Here is a 24,371-nt window from a genome sequence, read left to right on the forward strand (position 1 = left end):
ACAGCACTGTTCCCGAGCTTGAAGAAAACTAATCGAGAAGTAATTGTCTCGTAAGTTTTATTTATACTGCTGTACCTACTAAACTACAGGTATACATACATATATTTAAATATTTACGTCGGTTCTTTCATCTGCTCTCCTGGTGGTTTATTGGTTAAAGGATGATATGGGTGATACCAAATGCCATTTAAATCGGATCAGCGGTTTGAGCGTGAAAAGTGAATGGACAGAAAGACAATTCGCATCGCATTTATATTATGTTCACAGCAATTTAGCAATTTAACTTTGTCTTCTGATGAATTTCAGTGTGACGTACATGTATATCCATAATGACGAAGTGCCACATTAAGGGCCACTTGCACCAACAAAAATGAAGGGTTAAGGGTTAACCCTCGGGTTAACCCACCATTTTATATAGAATTTGACAGTTGACAACCCACTAACCCTGACCCTTGTTTCGCCGACAAACTTTTCATCGAATATCATTTCATCGACAACAAATCATCGAAAGTTTAGTTCAAGTACAATTGTTTCGAGTAATTTTGTTTTATTAATAGTTGTAAATAATAAAATATAAGTAAAACTTATACCTATAACATTTCTTAGTTCTTTTGGCCTCAAAAACGTGTGGTTAAAATCTGAAGGGTTCCTCATATACACCGTGTATATGTATAAAACGATAATTATATTCTGATTTAAACTTTCACGATTATTACACATCATTATTTTTAAAATCGGGACTTAATCGCGTATAACTACATATTAAACTGACCTCCAACGTTTCAAGGACGGCGTTGTCCCCGTGGTCTCGGAGAAGACTGGCTTGAAATGACATCAACACCTTCTGACAGCCGCGCGAGTTTTTCGAACTACCCGCACTTGGTTTTGATTATCAACTTGAACTGTTTGCGCACTAGGGATGTTACTCTGTCGACATACAACACTGACGATATTTGATTTAACGACTGTCGATATTATTTTCGGCTTACACTTATTAATGACAGGATTCCATGTGGATGAGATCCTAAAACCTTCGTCCCGATTGAAATTGCGATGTTTTTTGATTTGATGTTGTTTGTCTCCGAGACCACGGAGACAACGCCGTCCTTGAAACGTTGGAGGTCAGTTTAATATGTAGTTATACGCGATTAAGTCCCGATTTTAAAAATAATGATGGATAATTATATTTTCCAGCGAAGAAGCGGCATTACACTATTAATTCATGATTAGTAGTAGCGATACCGATAGATATTTATAGTCTGTTACCCACGCTAATGTAATGTAATAATGTACCTATTAAACACAATCTATCTATAGTCCATACCTCCCACGTACACATAAGATTTAATGGCTGAAATCTGGGTCGTGATCCAAACCTATTGGCCCTAACTCGGTAATTAGTTGTAAGTTAGCGTATAAAGATCGTTTTTAATTAATTGCAGCTATTTATTATTTCATCAATAGTTTTTATATTTATTTACTTTCGTTTGGATGCCATATAATATTACTAGCATATACCTACCGCAAAGATATCTAATTCAGCTATAAGTATTTCATGCTTGTAACGCGAGCGCAGCGGTTGAATGTATCAGAAGCCTGGGGGATTAGAGAAATACGAGATCGCCTTTCATTCAATAATTTGAATTATACTCTTCATTGAAAATGCGCTAATATGATGTATTGTAATGAAAATGGATGGGTGTGATTGAATATGAAAGTTAAACATCATGTACTGTGTGTAGATTTAATAGATAATTAGGTACATTACATATATTCATGTATTGCATCCATGGTATTATAATAAAGATTTTACATAGGTTACAAGGTTGCATTATAAAATCAGATCCTTTAATGAAAGGGGGGGGCTTTCATAGGGGCCCCTGCTAACCAGTGTGTATGGGGTTCTTCAAAAAAGGAGTGTACAAGTTTCTAATGAGTCGGCAACGCGCATGTGACACCCCTTGAGTTGCAGGCGCCCTTAGGTTACGGTGACCGCTTTCCATCAGGCGGGCCGTATACCTGTTTGCCACCGACGTGGTATAAAAAAAAACCCTCCGAAATATCAAATAGCGTGCAGTATGTAAATCCCTATTCCATGATCGACAAAAGGTTAGGATTAGCAGGTTAAGGGTTAGGATATTTTCTTGTTTGCGCTCGTGGTTGTTTTTGTTTTTAGTCTGATGGTCCTCTACAGACCCATTTGGATTAACGTCTATTTTCTCCAATGCTTATGCCTTATAAGAATGTAGATACAGTGACCCAAAAAAGTGGTTAACCACTGTTCGGCCTTATGAGTTTAAAAATAGAGTCGAAAATTTGTCGTAAAGTCGTAAGTTGATTTATTTTACCTATCGTAAAACTCCGTTGTATGTAAAATTGCGTATTCCATAAAAACTAGATTTCACTGTCTATATTTAGAAGTAATTTTCACGAAGTGCATTAGAAACAGCAATTAAAGCCCCAGTCGTTCTAGCCAGTCAGAATCGTTGATGTACCGGTGCGAAAGATAAGTTTGGCTCTCGGGCCGGATTACTAGAGTGACGGCAGGTGTTGTTTCAGCGTCGGTGCTGTCCAAGCCCAGCCGGTCGGCCGTGAAGAAGCATGTGCAGTTCCCAGACGAGACCAGCACCATCGAGGAGGCGCCCGAGATCGCCGCGCCACAAATCGAACCCGAAAAGCCTGGTAAGGACAACAGATTATACACCCACAGTTTACAATTGTACAAAATGAGGGCACATTTACACAGTGCGAGAACTCGTATGCGAGTTTCATTACGTTGCGGTATTTGATTGCTCTGTTCAATTAAATATATGCCAATGTACAACAACCCGCCATATAATTGCATGTGACTTCGCTCACCAATTCACCATGTGAATGGCCTTAAAGGAAGGCGCCACTAACATAACTGTCACGTGTTTGACGCAAAATATTTAAAAACGTCAATAATTTTTCAGGGACAATTTTCGAATCCATTCCATTTAATATCTACGACTTATAACGCATTATAAAAGCATTTAATCCTAATTTTCTGACGGCCATTTATTTTGCTAATTAAGGTTTAAAAAAAACGCTTACCTACTTTCCTTAAATTCCCAAAGTTCATTTTTATGTGTTACTATTAACAGACATTAAACGACATTTCCTTGACAAAATTTAAAATGTCTGCCGACTCTGGGCTTGCTCTAAGAAAATTTCGAGAGCCTACCTCCGCCACCGAAGTTGATATTTTCCTCTGTCATGCCGCCGTGCTATACTTAGGTGCCGATGTTATAGGCGTCATTACGTCAATCAACCTCAGTACCTTTTACGTTGCCGTGAAAACTAGTACGATGGTAAAGGATTATGTACTACATGTGTCGGTATGTATAGAGTTTGAAATCCGAAAATCTAGTATAGTACGTAGATACGTACAAATATTCGGTCCAACTTTCGATAAAGCTCCTATTGTAAATCCATTTTAAAATGAAAGGTAGCGTACGCGTTTCGGTAAGCCTACTTTTGTTGGCTTACCGAACACACAGCTTAACTATACAAAATGAGGATTAGTTTATCGAAATGCGTAGTGCGTACCTTCCGTTTTCGAATGAAATTTGTACTAAGGTAACGGACCCAATCATGGACAGTTTAAGATAAAATTTTGCCTATTTTTGATATTTCACTGATACATGTATAAATTCTACCGCTAAGCGTGTTAAAACTTGAATGTCTTATCCTTCTTTTACATTTCAATCATATTGCAGAATATATACTCCTATTGGTTTCTTCATAGTTAACAAATTAAAATGAGATGTTTTTTCTCTAATCCATAATGGATCCCCCATTATGGACAGTGAAATAAGTTTAAAAAATTTAATTGACACTCAATGAGTCAATTTTATACACCGTGTTTCACTTAACACTAAAAACCTGAAAACACTTTGTTCAGAATCGAGAGTAGAATCGATTGAGCTATATCTTGATAGGGGTAATATTTTTATTTAAATTAGTATTATTAGTTATTTTTTACGTGCCCATTCTATTGTACTCGTAATACAACATTGTGTATATCGCATTGCTAGAGGTTGTTTACCTTTTTTCAGTATTTAGGGGTATTAATACTGGCCGGTTACTTGGACGATTATTTGTTCCGCTACTAGTTTGACGTTGTTTGTCAGTTTAATCTTAATGTTTATCATAAGTCATAACAAATTGAACTCGTACCTAATTACAACCTTGTCATTTTGAATATTGAGTTTATTTGCTTACTGCGATTACCTGTCCAATTTGAAGTTTACTGTGACAAAGCTTTAAAGTGTTTTACAGTGACATCTTAGCTGTCTATTGGTAAACCTTATGTCGTTGCAGTAACGTACACAAATAAATAGTCTTATGGTTTATGATGGTAGTTAGCAATTATTTTATTGAGTGTAGAGCTAAAAGTCAATTAGAGCTGTACAGAAAATTAAAAATTCAATTAAAAAAAAAGTAACGATCAGATTAAAAGATGAATACTCTAGATGAGTTTAAAAAAATAAAAATCAGTTGGGGTGTCTGAGGTTTTGAGTGATACCGGAAACACCGTGTATACCCCAAATAAAATTAGTTTGGATTATTTTAACATAGGACTGTTTCTTGTAAATTTTGGTTTCGTTAATTGTTCCTTGTCCATTATAGGAGGTAGGCAGTTTTCCGGTTCCAGTTATGGACAGTCGCTAAATAATACTATTTCTTTATATCTTTGGAGTAACTAGTATTGTTTTATACCTTATCTTATGGTTATTGCATTAAGCAAAACTCATTCAAGTATACACCGAGTATTATTTTTTTTATTTTTTTATACATGAACTCAACTCTCTTAGCAATATTGCTAAGATTTCGTCGTGATATTTTTTTCAGTAAACTGATGACTTTTATCTTGCCGCCAAATTCTTCAGAAATAACCGAATTAAATGAAACTTCAAAATTAAGCAGCTCTATGACTCTTGTTTATGGTACAATGCCGTCAGTTTTTAGAAACTAATTTTAGTTATTTATTTTTAGGATTTGTGTTTATTCTGTCCATAATGGCATCACCATCCATTATAGGGTATTTTATGTTAGTGTGAGTAAATTTCCCAACTGTTTTCCAGATAGCAACGTAACAGTTTTCTTCTTTACGGGGAGAAATAAAAAGACCAAAGTGGTTATATTAGAGTAAGAAGCAATTTTTATTTAGCTGCAGTGAATTAAATATGCTCATGTGGAATATTTCCATTGCTTATACTACTGCACCAGACACTTACTTTAACATTTCACGATCATATTTATAAACCAATTACAAACATCTGTTTCGTGAATGAAAACTAACTATGTACCTATGTATATTTTCTACGATTTTCACTTGTTAATCTAGAACATCATTGAAATAACGATTGGTGTTTTGTGTTTGTCACTTAAATGTCGAATAGATGTTATTGAGAGAGTATTGTTGCCAAATTATTTTCTACAATTTATCTATTTAACGCACGATGAGAAAACCAAACTCCTTAGAGGAAAAAATTGGCTAAGGGCTTAGGGTTATTTCGGTCCTGGATTTATTAAGTTACACTGAAATTATGGTACATAGGTATATTTACAATTTTACATCAATCATTATCATTGTCCACGTTTTTAGGGTTCCGTACAAAGGAAAAACGGAACCCTTATGGGATCACTCGATCGTCTGTCTGTCCGTCTGTCACAGCCAATTTTCTCCGAAACTACTAAACCGATTAACTTGAAATTTGGCATGCATATGTAAACCTGTGACCCAAAGACGGACATGTAATTAAAATTTAATTATAGGGGCCACTTTTGAGGGGTAAAAGTGAAAATTAAAAACAAAGTTTTTAGAACTATATTATGTTACATATGAAATGAAATAGTTTTTATAAGTATTTAAAAAAAAATTTCATAATTTTTAGTAAGGTAATTCTCAAGTTATTTAAGAAAATAGGGAAAACATGCCCCCCCCCCCCAAATACACGAGATAGTTTTCAATCTATAGATTACAGGAAAACCTATTAGAAATCTACAGTAAAGCGTAAGTCGGACTTAAAAGAATTTTAAATTACGAATTTCACTCACTGCCGCTGCAAGGAGTTACCAAATCTCTTGAAATTGTGTGAGCGCGTTTGAATATTATATTACATATAAACTCATTTCTGTTTCGTTTTGTTCAAAATATCGATTATTCGCAAAAATGACTTAAGTTCCTACTAAAAAGGAGGCGCTTAAGCCCTTCTTGTAGGGTACGGAACCCTTACAACGCGAGTAGAACTCGCACTTGGCCGGTTTTTAGGGTTCCGTACCAAAAAGGTACAACAGGAACCCTTATGGTGCGACTCTGTCCGTCTGTCACATTCCTAAATATCTCGAGGACTACTAAATGCTATCAACTTGAAATTTGGAATAGTTGTGAACATTGTAAACCTCTACAAATAGAAAATATAATTTTTTTAAATATATTAATTTTAACTGTAGAAAATGGCCAAAATGAAAGGGGGGCAAACTGTAAATTTCAAGTTACTAGGTCAAGTGGGGTACCGTTGGAAAGAGTTCAAATTGAACGTAAATAAGCTATTTTTTATAATTTTTTTGTTGTGGAAAAAAAATGAGTTTTGAAGGAAAATGTAAAAAAAAATACCGCCCCCCCCCCTTATCTCCGAAGTTTACCAACGAAAAATTATGAAAATTTTGGTAAATATTGGTTTTATGCTATATATTACAGGAAAAATATAATCGTGTTTGTATTTTGAATACTTTTTTTTTATTCACAAAAAACTTTTCAAATTTTTACTTTCAATTTACCCACCCTTGCGGATGTATATCGTACTTCAAATTAATACGAGGTGTTACGTAAACCATCTTCTGTCCAATAAAATAAAAACTGTTTAAATCTGTTAACATTATAAAGAATTATCCCTGAAAAACCAGGTCGCGCAAATTAGTTAGCAAATTGACCGGGAGATGGCGCTATACACTGTAATACTCATTAGTGCCTATACTTTTGTCTTCTAGTCGAGTCATTAGAGTTATATGAAAATATGAGATTATTTTTACTAGGTAGTTTGAAAGAAAGTTTGTACGGAACCCTCGGTGGGCGAGTCCGACTCAAACTTGGCCGGTTTTTTTTTTCTACATCAACCTGGTCCATATATAAGTAGTTATCGTGTGCAGATGCAGACCTATCTCACACAATCGTACAGTGCACAACATTAGATTTGCCGTTCGATAATCCTCGGTTCGACTTAAACCTACGCTTTTACACGCTGGTTACAACTTTACTCTCTATTTTCGTACTTCAGACCTAGTAGGTTACCTCTCAAAGCTCAGTTCCCAAAACTAAAACGCGTTTATTACATATTCCGAGCAGTAATAACGCCGACAGGCGCAAGTTACATTAACATACTGCAGTGGCGCGGTCACAAGAGAATTGAAGACGCGGGTGCCCATCCTTTAATTATTGTTAGAAACATGTTTTCCTTTGAGGTGCCCAGGCGTTACGGTCATTTTGGACGTATTTACGCAAAATTATTCAAATTCTAGGCTTTTAGACTGTGTTTTAAGCCGGCCTCCGTTTACTTATCGGCTCTGATTTATCTTAGATTGTTCCTGCGTCTTTTTAAAGAGACAAAAAGTCGTGAATTTGTGCAGAACTTTGTGCTCGAGTAGTAGGTACACAATTTACCTAATAGGTAATACTTATTTGAAACATGAAACAAATGCAGTAGGTATATTTTAATTAAATGAAACGAAAGTCTAGCTGCATCTATATTACTTTTATATAAAAACCTGCGTGCAATAGCTACTTTTTACCCAGAGAAAAGTTTTAGCAATGAAACTCGATAATCGACTTAACGAAAACTTTTCCGTAACCTACAAATTCTCATTCGAGTTTTTTTACACTCGACGCAAAACGTTGTATGTATTCACTTGATTGGAAGCTATTTTTATACAGAGCAATCGAGCTCTTTTCTACACCATTTATAATTGTAAATTACATTCTGACTTTTACCGAGAAAATGTATAACTTTTTTTTGTACCCTGTTTTAAATATTACCTAGTACTAGATGGAAATCATTGTTTGACTTTTAATTCTAATCGCTTCTTGCTCTTTCCCTGGTACTTTGACCCCGGTTTAGTTTCCAAACCTGAAACGTGCAAGTGGCTCTAAGAATATACCTAATGAGACAACGTTTATTGCCTGCGCTCTAGAAGTAGCCCGATATACCTGCCCTGCCCATGCCTACGACAGACAGCAAAACACAGAAAATAACCCTACCAAGACACAGGTTTGCGCGTTTACCGCAAAAAAGTTAGAGTTTGTCGCATCACCCTTTTTTGAGAGCACTCCCCTCACTGCCACAGCCAGTATAGGAATTCTAGGCGTTGACATTTCGAGTGCAGTCCAGTTTCGCGGTCATTTAGAAGGTAAGGCCAAACTGGCCTCAAAAAAGCTGGGTGTGCTCAATAGATCGAGACAGAATTTCACTCCAGCCCACCGCCTTCAGCTCTATAAGGCGCAGGTTCGCCCACACATGGAGTACTGTTCTCATCTATGGGCAGGGGCACCTCAGTACCAGCTTCTCCCTCTGGACCGCATCCAACGACGAGCGACTCGAATTGTCAACTGCCAGCATATCTCCGATCGGCTTGACCCCTTGGCGCTGCGTAGAGATGTGGCCTCGCTCTGCATTTTCTATCGCATGTATAACGGGGAGTGCTCCGAGGAATTGTTCGGATTAATCCCTACCGCTTCTTTCCGCCATCGCCCTACGCGACAACATTTCCATCGTCATCATCTAGATGGCTGGCAGTCCTCAACTGTGCGTTTCTCCAGAAACTTCCTGCCCCGCACAGCTAAACTGTGGAATGAATTGTCGCCTGCGGTATTTCCAGACCGATACGACCTTCAAATCTTCAAGAAAAGAGCGTACACCCATCTTAAAGGCCGGCAACGCACCTCCAACACCTCTGGTGTTTCGGGTGTCCATGGGCGGCGGTGATCGCTTACCATCAGGCGACCTGTCTGCTCGTTTGCCTCCTATCCCATAAAAAAAAAATTATGACTTTTCTGAATAATATTTCTAGTTAGGTATTTTGGTTTTTATTATATACTAGCTTTTGCCCGCGGCTTCACTCGCTTTAGAAAGAGACAAAAAGTAGCCTATGGCACTCTCCATCTCTTCAAGTATCTCCACTTAAAAAAATCACGTCAATTCGTGGCTCCGTTTTGCCGTGAAAGACGGACAAACAAACAGACACCCACACTTTCCCATTTATAATATTAGTATGGATTTTGTAGCAAATTGCATGCAATTTTAGCTACATTGTGTACTGTTGAGGTTACATACAAATCAGCGTACCAATCAAGGGTGAATTTCTCAGCGTTATTTTTTTTGGCGGAGCTGATAATCATTGTGTGGGCTAATTGTTTTAAAAAATTGTTCATTTTTTTATGAAAACCAATCCTAAAATACTACCTTCGGCAACATTGCAAATTGTTACAAGTGTTATGTATATTTATTTAAAAATAATTTTCCATCGAAATTCTAATTTTGGTGTAGCGTCCAGAGCCTGTTTTTAGCGGATTATTGCTATGGTAAATCCAGTAAATCCGCAGCTATAAAGAAAACTTGCCATAACTTAATTCTTTATTACATTAAGTATATTTTAAGATGACATAAGTCAATATTATAATACAATTTGACACTTATAACTGAGCACCAAAAGTTGTCCGGGGGAAAGAACCAATTGAACCAATGATTTCAATACTTACCACCAAGAAACTTTAGTGGTAAGTATTGAAATCATTTTTATGGTTAACCCTTAATTTGGCAGAGACTCTGGTGACATAAATTTTCCGATTTTACTTAATATATTGAATAACAGGTGTTTTTAAAGCGTCCGAAAAATATTTAAAAAAATCTAGATTTATTAGTTTTGGAAAAAAAATATGTCCGCTACAGCGGACTCTGCCAAATATTGGGATAAATTAATATGTCCGCTGAGGCGGACACTGCCAAACATACGGTAATTTAAAATAAACAAGTATTTCTTAACATATATTTATTTTAAAAATTAACAAATATAATAATTTTGTATGAAAATCAAACTGACACATATTTATAGTCAAATATCATTATTTTAACTTTTTTCCGACTTTTTGGCTAGGTTGCACAGGCCGTGATCACGACAGACTGATGTGACAGTGATGTCCCAGCAAAATGTCGTCGAAGATGTAAACAACACAAAACTACCCGAAATTAATTATATCAATGTTCGGGGCAGACAAAGAAATTATAAATTTTGATCTACCCGGTTTTCTTTAATGTTTATTCCCCCTCGCGCGACATGTAACATTCACAATATCCGCGCACTACGTATACCTAAAAGTGCCAAAATTTTAACTGCTTGGTCCAGCACCACACGCTGTTGGATTAAATAAAAAATCTAAGCATAAAAGCAGGCCACCAAAACAAGAAAATCAAAATAATAAACAAAACAATATAATAATTTGTTACAACACGTGTCACCGCAATATTGGCATAGTCCGCCACGGCGGACAAATCGTATTTAGTATATATTTGGCACTGTCCGGTGCGGCGGACAACCTGTTTAGATGATGATTATGAGTATTAGAAATTGAGAAATAAATTGAAAACATAACCACTTGCAACTATTATGTAATATATTTTATTATTTATACAACAGAAATACCCTGTTCTTACAAAAACCAAAAGAAAAACGCATAAATATTTTGCTAAAAACAGTTGACTTCTGACGCGGTGCCATCTTGACGAGTAACTGTCAAACGAGTGTTGACAGTGGTCAAATAGTATTTTTATACAAAGCATGTATCATAAAAGAGTCTCTTTCCATATCTTAAATTAAATAAAATTATACCTAAAAAGCGAAATATTTTTTTTTATCACCTGTCCGTCCCACCGGACTTTGCCAAATTAAGGGTTAAACGAGACGCAGCAAGACGAACAAACGTGTCGTAACATGACCATTCAGGTTCGTTCCTGCATTTAGACATGACACAAGTGTCATACCTTGCTGGATTGGTCCGCCCCACACAAAAATATCTAATTTTGGTGGGTCGTAATACTTTTTCCACCAAAATTGCATAAATTTTGGTGGTGAACAAATTGAGGGCAGTAACGTTTTTGTTTCTATTTGAAAAGTATTTATTACATGTTAAAAGTTAATTATTTCAAGTAGAAAATAATAGAAAAATGAATAAAAGGCTTTATTTTTGATTTTATTTTTTATTTTTGTGGGTAGACCAATTTTGGTGGCGACCATGTCATTGAAATCGTAATTTCTCTAAAACTACTTATTATACCTAATGAAAGGTCATTGATACATAACATTGGTAATAATAAGTTATGTAACATCAGTACATAATTTCAACAAAAATTACAAAACTAAAAAAATCCACCAAAATTAGGCAAATTTCGAGTATGTTGAAATTCACCCTCAAATACCGCAATGTAATGAAACTCGCGTGCGTACTCTCGCATCGTGTAAATTGGGCGACACGACATGTGTTTAATCCACAACGATAAATAACATGGACCCGGCGATGAGGATCATAAGCCTTCAGGAGGCATTCCGATTCGATGACCGAGTCGAACCTGACGCAAAACGAAAAACATCAAGCTAGGGCCGATATATTGTAAAAAATAAACTAGACAGAATTATACCGTTGCAGTCATATTAAAGAAGCTAGGTGGTTAAAAAATTTAATTTTTATTGGTGAAGTTGAATATTGTATTTACCTACCTGAAAAAAAATCTGAGATAGGAAATGAATTAAGTAGGTACTTGTTTATTATATCTTGTTCCTATTTAAAGCAACACGCGAGTTCAATATCACGATATATAAAAAAATTAATTAAATAAATAGCCACAAAAAATTAACCACGTTGAACAACGCTACGCTCGGGTTTCCAATGAGAATTACGCCCGCCCTATGTAGGATAAAGCGCTCAAGAGCCTTAAAATAAACGAACCCGTGGGAATCGGGTATTGACGCCATCCTTCCGGAAGAAACGTGTATGCAATCATACCCAGCCTTCCGACCAGCTTCGATCAGAGATAATATGTAGCGACGAATGAATTTTACTTAGCCACTCGAAGAGAATTTACAATCATTCGAAGTGTCAACGCTTGAACTTACTGCTGCAGATATCTCTTTATTTACACAGTCTATGATTTATAATAAAAATAATTCTATCATTTAGTTAGGTGTCCTTTTTTTAATTATGTATAGTCTACTAATATCAAACTTGACCATGACAGGTTACATCTAAACGTTTCTAGAAACAGGACTGCAAGTATTTTAAATAAATATAGTTTTGACATACTAAAAAAATGCTACCTTCCAGTAGCGGAGTAAAGAAAAGACTTGGCACAATTTTGTTCCTTCTATTCAATATACATTCAAATAATGAAGTAGAAAAATACGAAATACCAAGAAAAAAAGAGAAATTACTGATTAAACATACATCCATCCAGCCACTTCTAAAGATATCTGACGTGATAATCCTCGCTATCCTCACCCCAATTTACTACGCGGGTCACGAATAAATCGCCCCAGATCTTGCCCTAAAATATAATAACAAGTGCCTACAGTAGGTACCAACCTGTATACTTTTCCAATCCAATACGTCATTAGCGCACTCGAGAATTCGCACAGTTTTAGCACAAGTTTGATAAAGTTACCATCAGTAGCGGCAAACAAGCCCTCCTTAATTACAGTTATAGGACCTTGCCCGTCATACCCGCCTCGCTTCGTTTGCCGCCTTTGTGAACACGTCAAGAAAACTAAGCACTGATGAACTGAATGCGCTTAAACCAGATGGTTGATGGTACTTGTTTAAAAATCTTAAACATTCTAGATGTTTATGAAATGGGTGACAAGTCTTACCGCGACCATTATTGTCTGAACACGTTAATTGCACTCTCAAGCATGATGACACTAATCTTAGAATTCCAATTCTTGCTGCTAACCTAAAGCATTGAATTCCTAAAACCTTTAGGAATTAGAGCTGTACAATATTTTAACCCCCTTATTCATAAACGTACTCTAAAGTTATCAAGCCAATAAAGTTCGTTTGTCCCTTTCCGACGTATTGGTGTGATAGAAAAGGACAAACGAACTTTATCGGCTTGATAACTTTAGAATACGTATATGAATAAGGGGGTAAAAGTGTAAATATTTAGAATAGAATAGAACAGAAATCATTTATTCAGGCAACACTTTAATAGGTACAAATCAATAGATAAAATAGGATAAAAAGTTGTGCAAAGTAAAAAGTAGTAATAACGATGTGAGGCCTAAAATGGTCTCCACTCAGCGTTGCAGCTGACACGGCTAGCTTGGTCAACGGCGCTGGTTTTCTGTGGAGCCAGCGGGGATTGCGTGACAGCACACTGAACGACACTGACGACGTAAATAAATAATATTATAAATATCGGGTGTGTGCAAAAGTTTTTTCGGTTTCTGAACAAAAAAATAATTTTATATTTTTAATTATTTATTCACTTAATATCTACAATATATTCACCACAGGTGCCGTAGCCGAATGGCATTTCTGCGTCGCGAAACGAAAACGAATCGCCGCGAAAGGTAGTCTGGCTCTGTCGCGCCAATTCGCAAGAGCGATAGAGATAGATATCTTCGAGCGTTTCGTTTCGTGAGCGTTTGTGCCATTCGGCTACGTAGCCAGGAATCTATAACTTTCTGCTAACGTATGGGTAACTTTTCAATCCCAGTTTTGTAAAAGTTGTTTATCTTTTTCGCTAAAAAACTGTGTTAGAGCGCACCGTAGATTATCTTCTGTATCGTTATATTTTCGTTGCAAATAATTTTGTAAAGAGCGAAATAAATAAAAATCCGACGGAGCAAGATCAGGAGATTATGGAGGGTGTGGTAAAACTTGCCAATCGAATTTCATTAGTTTTTGTGAACAATGATAGCTGTATGTGGCCGCGCGTTGTCCCGATGAAAAATAACTTTATGTCGGTTAACTAGTTTAGAACGGTTTCTTTGCATCGCTTCGTGAAGCTGATCTAGCTGTTGACAGTAAATGGCAGCAGTTAATGTTTGGTTAGGTGAAAACGGTTCCCAATAAATGATTCCCTGAGAATCCCACTAAGTAAAACTTTTCGCGGGTGTACATTTTCTTTTGCGAGCGATGCTGGGGCTTTCCCTTTTTTGCAGACTGTACGGCGCCGTTACGGCGACTGTACGTTTTTGTACTCGACCCACTTTTCATCCCCAGTGACCAACCATTGGAGGAATCCTTCAGTTTTCTGTCGATTTAGGAGATCAATACACAGTGCAACTCTGTCTTCTTTATTTTTGTCAGACAATTCACGAGGGACCCAAACATCTAGCTTTGTCACTTAGCTTAATGCATGCATCCTTTTTTCTATTGTAGTTCTATCAACTTGAAACCTCTGCTAATTCTGCCACTGTTACTCTCTTGCTCTCTTTTATGGCTTTTATGAAATCTTGGTCGTTTAATTTTGTAGGTCTGCCTAATCGGGGCTGATTAAGCGTCCTTTCTCCAGAACGAAAACGCGGAAACCATTGCTGACATGTTTGTTCGATAATTACGTTCTCACCGTAAATGCTGCATATCTTCGGGTGTGCATCTGCCGCGTTATTTCCTAAATTGTTACCGTTTCTAGACTGAGGCCTCGGACCGTACACTCGCTTTTATACTACTTTTATACTCCTAGCTACGTATATAGAAGTTTCTGGAAACTAGTCGAATCTTGTGTAAGTTCAAAAAACAATTATTGTCAGACTCGACAATTGTGGTTATAAACCGAAAAAACATTTGCACAGACCCGATATATACTGTGTCTTATTTGGTTAGTAACTACAAAATACAAGAATACAAAATAGGCAATGCAATTGTAAATATTCGTTTGTATATTTGTAAAGTAGCTTGTGTATGTATTAAAGGTACGGATAGTGTTTGCTACAATAGAAATGGCTACTTATATAATTTCATACACAACACTAAAAAAAGTACTTAAGGTCAAGCGGGGTAACTGTGACTACCAAAATATAAAGTACAACTTTGACTGCCTAAAACTACTATCTACGGTAATTTTAGATTCCGTATACTTTAAAATACGATTTTTACGAAAGTTTCGTTACGGTGAAATTACACTGGTAAACCGGATATCGTGTCGTTTGTCAAAGCGTAAGAAAAGTAAATAAAACACTCAATTTTATGTAGGTCTGTCCGTTTGTGTAAAATAGCACTTACAAAATGTCAGCGGGGTAATTAAAACTGGTCTCCATACTAAGTAGTTATCGTGCCTATTAGAAATCTGTCGATACTGTGTCCATAGGTGCATACCGTGTACCCGCGCACCCCTTAGTCTCTGTTCATAATCAGAACAATATGGGGCTAAATGCTTAAAATCATCGATAATACACAATGACGTTCGATAAAATAAAAGTAGCCCTTTCAGAGCCAGTATCACTAAATGAGGTATTAATATCGATACAAAACCTCGAATCGAGTATGTCACTAGTGTTGCTGATTTTCATATAAAATATGGCGGGGCAATTAAGACTACCAAATAGTCGAAATTAGCCTCCATCGCATTTTGGGCGGGACAATTTAAACTATCGCTTAAATACTATTAAAACATGAAATCAGAAGATTTAAAGACATACAAACATAAAATTTTAATTTATAATTATGCAACTAACTATAGAAAAAATCACACTAAACTTGCTAAAACCTTATTTTTTATGGAATGTTTGAGAGACTGTCTCTCACGCGCATACTACTAATTTCGTCGAAAACGACACGGTCGTGTAGATCAGAGATCTAGCTTATACGCTAATATCGGAACATAATATATGGCACTACAGTAAATTATGTAAAATATGGAAGATATTTCGATTAGGTAGTTACAATTCCCCGCAGTTACTATTGCCCCGACCCCGACTAACTTTACTAATAAATATTAGATAGCAAAAATTTAACCTGTCGCCACAAGACGGTCTTAAACAAGGTGACTGTTATCGCCGCTCGATTAAAATTGCCTTTATAATATGTTGCATCGTCACTGCGAGTCACAACGGTTTAGGGAAAAATGACAGATTGGCTATGCAAAAAGCGCTGTTATTGTAACTTTAAATTAGCTATGCACTAGGCTAATATAGCAATACCTCGAAACTAAAAAGAAAATAAACGTGAGAATAGATTAATCCTCAGCTTTGCGTCGCCTTATCACCATTTCTTTACCTCATTACATTGCGAAACAACAATAGATTCGGATGAAACACGTTTTCCTGTTGTGGTATACATACCCACCCGTACATCCACTGAGAACAAACAATTCAATTCCGAATTTGGTGCTATTATCCGAGAGGAAATCGGTAGTTAGTGTGGGATTACGTGCATGGTTTCTTAAGCCGCCACCCTAACGCTTTCGTTAAAATATTTGACAACAGTTTTAAAACAAATGTTTTAAAGAAAAATGCTAGCTCAAGCATTTGCACTGTAACTATTTAGAAATAAATTAGATAAGAGGATAGTAAACGCGATAAAAGTAGCGTTTATACCGCCAATACTGTTACAAGATATGAGTACAGTTTAGAGTCGAACCTCGCAGTTTTCATGCCAAGTAAGTAGGTAGGTAAATACTTTAAGCTTGGAACTTGTAGGGACATATAATCTATGGTATATTAGCTGAGTATAACTAATTATATTATATTCATACAGTATTTTTTGCTACTTGAATCCATTAACAACATGTATTCATACCTGTGCTTACTTTGTCACCCATCATAAAAAAATAGATAACTCATTCATCAAAGTCGGCTCAGAAGCTCCGGTTAATGCTTCGGTCACCGAGGCATGGTGGGACATAACACAAATATAATAAATTACAGGTACATTATCCGTCATTCCGGAGCCAGTAATCATCGACGGCACGCCTCTCGAAATTGTCAAGGAATATGTCTATCTTGGGCAGTTAATGCAGTTGGGTAAATACAACTTCGAAAAGGAAGCCGATAGGAGGGTCCAGTTGGGTTGGGCAGCGTTTCGGAAGTTACACCACATATTTTCGTCGGATATACCACAGAGCCTAAAGACGAAAAACCGACCTGTGCGTCCTTCCTGTTATGACGTACGGATCCGAGACGTGGACACTGACTGTGGGGCTAATCCACAAGCTTAAAGTCGCTCAACGTGCTATGGAAAGAGCTATGCTTGGAGTCTCCCTGAAGGACAAAATTCGGAACGAAGTGATCCGCCAGAGAACCAAGGTGACCGACATAGCTCTGAAAGTTAGTAGGTTGAAGTGGCAATGGGCTAGCCACATATGTCGCAGAACCGATAACCGCTGGAGCAAGCGTGTTCTGGAGTGGAGACCGCGTCTTGGTAAACGTAGTGTGGGACGCCCTCAGGCTAGATGGCGGGATGATTTGCATAGGGGGGCTGGCGCAAACTGGATGCATAAAGCAGTAGACCGGGCTCTGTGGCGTACCTTGGGGGAGGCCTATGTCCAGCAGTGGACTGCAACGGGCTGATGATGACTGAGGTACATTATACTACCTACGTTATTTTCAGATAAAAAAAGGTAATTTCGATTTTTTCGACTGGTTCTTCTTATCCGTTCGTAAGGCGTAATTCTTTTAGTACCTAGCCAGGTAAATAATCTTAGCGAAGTAAAGAATTTGTCGTTCACTAGTTTTGTTCTTATTTTCATAAATGAAACTCGTAAATCGCGCGCCGAGACACATTTTTACCTGTGATATTGAATGATTTAATGGTTGAAAAGGTTGTTACCGTTGAAATTATTTACTACCTTTAACTTGCACTGCAGGATTACGAGTCTGAGGAGATAACGCATCTAAATTGTACTTACTTTCAATGAAAAATATAATTCCCTTAGAGTTTCTACAGACGACATTCAGTAACAAAATAAAAAGTTTTTGCAGCAACTAGTCTGCAAACTGAGTCCAATCCTTATCATCCAGAGCCTCATGTCAAAGTTGGCAAATAGGGTAAGTACTGTATCAAACACATTTCATGTATCTAATTTTGGTAACTCTAACATCAGACAAGCTTTTAAATACGTAAAACGGATTCTTCAACAATTCCCGAAAAGTTTGTACCTACATTTGGATCACTTCTCCGATTTTGATAAAAATTGGTAAGCTGATAGCGTCCATGATGCTGAGCAAGATCCACTAGGTTTCCCAAAATGTCCCAGGTAGCTTATATGAAACTTTCCTTTTTTGTTACCGAAAATGTATAGAAATCTGGTACCTAACAAAAAAGAAAGGATGTCGCAGCAATAGCGATATAATAACGTGAGTACAACTGTCGATTGATTAATTATTTGAATATGCCTCACGAAAGTTTTACGTGTAGCATTAAATACGTACGCATTCCGAAGTTACGCAAACATTTCCACAAATGCTGTTGCAATATTCTAGCCGTCTCAATAGTTTAGGATTTACCAAAGCTTGACCCATATATTTGCATCCCAGATACCAATATTTCAGCACCTCCTTACTTTCAAAATGACCAATAATACTAACTCCGTCCGTGACCATAGACAATCCGCCGAATCTCCTGCTAAAATTAAGTTCGTCTGGATGCGCCTTTATAATGAATTATTTTTGCTGTGAATTCATCATATCGTACACCGCGCCATCTAGTTTACAGTTTTGTCCCTAGTTAGCTAGTAAGGGTAATAAGAAAAACCCATGTTTTTACTAGTGACCTCTAGTCTAATTTGCCGCAACGGTTACAAGACTGACACTTACGGATGACAGTAGATACGCTAGTGTGCGTGAATACAAGAAATTGTAATATATTGCAGTTTTTACATGATATTAATGAATTGAGACACACTTGAACTTCATATTTCTCGGATTGGGTGCCATATTTTTTTTTCTCCACGCCGAATCCAACATGTTTTGAAAATTTTCTTGACTTTTAGAAAAAATGCTGATAATTTGCAAATTGTGCACAGTAACGCCATCTTTTAGTGCTTGGTCGGCAGGACAGCCCGGGACTTCCACCTTAACTGGTACAAAGCTCCATTGGAGATTAGTCGTGACCAATCACGTCGAAAAGGACTTAAATACCTATATAAATGTCGCGGACTTATGTTGTGTTGGAGATTTCGCGCCAAGTGAGCTTTTAGCAAATTGTACGATATTTCGTTACGATACAAAATAGATATCCACGCTTCGGTAACGTGTACATTTTTCTTTTACGTGTATCGGGTGTTGGACGAGTAAGGAAAGGCTGGTGTTCACAGACCGTGAAACCATTCGACATTCGGATTAATAGTCCGAGTCTACATTGCGCGCACTCTTTTATCGACGTATTTTTTTTACAAAACCTAACGTAAAAAATTAAACTGACTAGAATATAATTGTCAAGAAAGTTGATTTTCGGCGAGTAGGTAACTATGTCAAATACTCTTCTTAATTCGGCCCCACATCTACCTACTTATAAAAAAACTAACTTTGCTTTACTTTTCAAATTGACATCGAGCAAGAAAAACCTACTTCAAACTTAATGAAGCCTCTTTGTCAGTTGTCACTCGATACTGTAGAGTAAAACCGAAAAATAAAAGTCGAGTCATGAATTTTAGTTCACTTTTTGTTTGTAAGCACTCCCCCTAAACCACGACGCCAATGCGGGACCACTGAAGCGTCCGTTTCAGCGATCAAAAGACGTAGTATTTTTCTTTTTACGAGTTGTACGTGATAATTTGCCGGGAGACTTCATTTTCCACAATTAGGACGGTAAATGTTTTCTTTAGAGTGACCAAGTACTTCCTATTTTTGTTTTCTTCATCAACCTTGATATAATTATCTTGCATCGCCGGCTCTATTGCAATTTCGCTGATGTTGATGAATGTTTTTAACATAAAATCTAAATTAAAGATAAACGTCAATCACATAAAAATGGTGCTCTCTACTAATATATAGAGAAGTCTCTCAGAGAGAGAGAAAGCATTTCGTTGTCGTATCACAAACGGTTGTCACAAATGTCAGAATATATATAAAAAAAAAAAAAAACTTTATTTAGCATTGTGTAGTACATATATGCTTACAGTTAATAGTAAACTTATAAATATCGTGATTTAACGGTTACATAAGTTATAATTATAACTTTATGGTAACTGGAATGAAACTTTGAGTAAGCGGCATCTGATCCCCGTACTAGTAAAAACTGTATCACGGTGGAACAGGATTCCCCTTGTCATTGTTTACATTATTCTTTAACTAATGTTAATTAATGTTATAGAAATACAAAGTACACAATAATATTGTTGTCTTTTATTTCGATATCCAATTAAAATAAATGGGACTATTGGAATTCTATTTAGGTATGTCATTAAACTCATTAAGAAAAGATCTTGCAGTCTCTATGTGAATCATACACGTAGGTACTATTCAAATTAATATTCTTAACCAAAAGCAACGACGATTTAATACGGGACTAACAAAGCCCAGAAAAAAAGCGTATCCCTGAAATGTATGGGTATTTTAGGCTTAAAACTAGATGGCGCTGTTTCGCAGCCTGGAAGTGGCCAAAATCATATTTTCCCTAAATATTTTTACGAGTTTTTGTTTTTTACAATAACAAATGACATATTTCTTTATTTTAATATCATGATATCACGTCAATACACATTTTGAAAAAATAAACTATGATAAAATAGTATTTAATAGGTGTCGCTAAAAAATTGAGGTACGAGTCTTAGTACTCCTCTTTTACCTTCAAAGCTGTTCGACTCTGGAACTCTCTACCTCCGGGCATTAGACGGGCTCAATCTCTTTCTGTTTTTAAAAAAATGCTTAAAGAACATTATCTATCTCTCCCTTAGTGATCGTATTGCTATATTTACTCTGTGGTTGGTATGATTGCTGTATATTTTTGGTTTGATACTATATATCTGGCTTGTTGTATATTACTATTTAAGTATGTTTATGTAAGTCTATTTATATTCTCTTATATGTGTATGTTTATTCAATTTGTGTGTTGGACATTAGAATAATTATATTTTTTTTATTTCGAAGCACCTACTTTTTTTGATTATGTTTGTTATTTCCGCTACCCAAAGGTTGTCTGGTAGAGATCGCTCTTTAGCGATAAGCCCGCTTGTTGTTGTCTGCCTCTATTTATAATCATTTGTTTTGTCTCAATGTGTGCCAATAAAGAGTATTCTATCTATCTATCTATCTATAAAGATTGTCAATCCTATATGTATAAATCATCCTTGATGAAACTATACAATTAGGGCTCGGGTCTATTATTTATGAATATTATTTATGAATATTTTTGACTGCGGTCGTGCCCGTCACGTCGAGTTATGAGATGTAAAACGAGCGCAACATTTTTCAGATGTCTTTATTAATCCTGGCAGCCATCTTTCAGTTTAGTAGATTAATTAACATCAACGTCTTGTTGAATTAGTTACGCCCGAAAAGTATGCTAGGATTACAATTTTTAATGGGAATTACAAGAACGAACTCTTCCAAGATATTTTTTGTCCTATTATGATTATAACAATGTCAATTTTTGACTTGGTTTCTTTATACAGGATGACTGATGTCACTACAGACATTGTTAAATTATGTATGTTAAAATGAAATACATTAAGAACTTGCAATTTGAATCAATGCACATATTTACGCGTAGATTACCTACACACGTTACGAAGGATGTTACATGGATGTGTAAGTTAATTTAAGAATCTCCCAAGGGGAATTTCGCAAGTCAAATTTTGTCTTAGATAGATAGATACACTGAGAGAAATTTGCATTGTGAATTTAACAAGTTCGACTGTTGCGGTTTATCCGTTTGAATCAGCCAAACGTATGTTTAAAACAATATGTGTCAGGTTGTTTTTATAAAATCGACTTGTTGGTTCAAATATATTGCCGATTCAAATGACAAGTAGCTTGTTGTTTGAACCAAAGAGCACGTAGGCGCTATTTTAACCAAAAAACTTGTTGAACGAACATGAAAACTGGTTGTATTTTCTCTCAGTGTAAGAACTCGGAAGTTTCAATAAATTCCAGAGACCAGTATTTAATTTCAGCGGGTTCCGGTTCGTATCTATAGATCACACGCCGAATAGTACGGCGCGCCAACGGCTTGACATCAGATCACTAGCCATTTGTTTATTATCTCCTTAGTATACTTCACTTCACTACATCTACAGCGAAATACTCAGGGAGTTTATTAGTTATCTAGTAAAATATTAATTCAACTGTTTACCAAGCTCAACACTTTATATTATATATGTCAGATTGTAATCCAATATTATCCATACATCATATCACGCAGAGGGATACGTGCATATTAAATTGTAACTATCACGAATTTGTTTTTTTTTTTGTACTTTAGTTTTTGTGAGTTTAAAAGTGTGTATATGTATATTCATCACGAATTCGCGACAGACCCGTTTATGACCCGTCTGTGTTCGTATTCTGTGTCATAGATACATAATACCTATTTTTTTTTTCTGTGTACTTTCGCCTGTGGCGAAGTCAAAATCGGATGTCTGTCATTGCTCAATTTTAGCTTACATTTTTTACATCAAGGGCACTATTTAATTAACATTTTGTACATTTTGACGATCCAAAGATTCTGTCATAATAATATTAGCTTGTAAAATATATTTAAATTGTGACCTCACAGTAAAAAAAAATCTAAGCTAAGCATTGCGCAGTCACAGACCCCCGATTATGGTCTCCCCACTGTTAAATCGGGACAACATATCGCCACACCGCCTAGCCGAATGATTTGAAAAAGATGCAATAATAATGTAAGATTGTGTTGTGCAGAAGGACGCGTAATCAGCTCCCTGTGGATGGAGCTGGAGTCGGAAGCGCCCGCGCCGGAGCGCTGACGCCGGCGCAGCGAGCAGTTCCACCGGCCGGTGTCGCGCGCGCGCCTCGAGCGCCGCAAGATGTCCGCCGCCGGAGTGCCGCCCGCCGACGACTTCCTCTAAACACACCTTTCCGAGCTTATTTGTAAATATTATCGATTACTTGTTGGTACGGTAGCCTCCAAGGACGCAAGGGGCCAGATATTATATATAAGATATCAGGGACAAAGTAGTACAATAAACACAACACACAAGAGCGTATCTAAAGATCAGGAGCTCCTGATCTTTAGATAAATTTCACCTTCAAGTCTCGAGTTATCTTGTCCCTTACGCCCTTTGACCCTACTGTAGTCGAAAAGTTTTTCTCAACCCTTAGCAAGGTACAAACGTAGGTAAGGTTTACTCTTAGTGCTCGACTAGTTAAGATGGGACGTGAATTCTTAGAACAAATTAAATTATCCTCATAGAAAATAATTTAATTTGTATTTTTTAGTAGACACACTACTATTTTAACTATAAACTGAAATAAATGTCATATACAAAGAAAAAATGACCAAGGCCTCCAAGTGTCCAAAGCTGGATTCGAACCAGCGTCCTCCGTTATCGCGACGGATGCCTCAAACCACTCGGCCATTCGGTCACGGTGGCAAGGGTCGAATTTTTCAAGTATATGACACAATTACCGAAGGCTAAGGCGCCCCCTGCCATCTCTGAGATAGAACCGAAACTAGTTCGATCTCCTAACTGAATCAACCCATGTGATTACGAGTTAGCGAAGAGAGATGGCGCTGCCATGCTAATTATTAGAACAAATTAAATTATCCTCATAGAAAATAATTTAATTTGTATTTTTAGTAGACACACTACTATTTTAACTATAAACTGAAATAAATGTCATATACAAAGAAAAAATGACCAAGGCCTCCAAGTGTCCAAAGCTGGATTCGAACCAGCGTCCTCCGTTATCGCGACGGATGCCTCAAACCACTCGGCCATTCGGTCACGGTGGCAAGGGTCGAATTTTTCAAGTATATGACACAATTACCGAAGGCTAAGGCGCCCCGTGCCATCTCTGAGCTAGAACCGAAACTAGTTCGATCTCCTAACTAAATCAACCCATGTGATTACGAGTTAGCGAAGAGAGATGGCGCTGCCATGCTAATTCTTAGAACAAATTAAATTATCCTCATAGAAAATAATTTAATTTGTATTTTTTAGTAGACACACTACTATTTTAACTATAAACTGAAATAACCCTATTCAACCCTTGCCACCGTGACCGAATGGCCGAGTGGTTTGAGGCATCCGTCGCGATAACGGAGGACGCTGGTTCGAATCCAGCTTTGGACACTTGGAGGCCTTGGTCATTTTTTCTTTGTATATGACATTTATTTCAGTTTATAGTTAAAATAGTAGTGTGTCTACTAAAAAATACAAATTAAATTATTTTCTATG

The 24,371-nt window shown here is 36.7% G+C and overlaps 1 protein-coding gene across 1 annotated transcript in view; it reads left to right on the forward strand.

Annotated features, from left to right (window-relative positions):
* LOC125240499 overlaps positions 1 to 23,167 on the forward strand; it is a 170,134-nt gene extending 146,967 nt beyond the window's left edge. Inside the window, exons 10-11 of the mRNA XM_048148392.1 lie at positions 2,560 to 2,682; positions 22,873 to 23,167. Of these exons, the coding sequence (XP_048004349.1) occupies positions 2,560 to 2,682; positions 22,873 to 22,937 (188 nt within the window). The 3' untranslated portion in view covers positions 22,938 to 23,167. The remainder of the gene's footprint in view (positions 1 to 2,559; positions 2,683 to 22,872) is intronic.
* The last annotated feature ends 1,204 nt before the right edge of the window (positions 23,168 to 24,371 follow it).

This window comes from Leguminivora glycinivorella, chromosome Z (genome assembly GCF_023078275.1).
Source record: "Leguminivora glycinivorella isolate SPB_JAAS2020 chromosome Z, LegGlyc_1.1, whole genome shotgun sequence".
NCBI classification, from domain to species: Eukaryota; Metazoa; Arthropoda; class Insecta; order Lepidoptera; family Tortricidae; genus Leguminivora; species Leguminivora glycinivorella.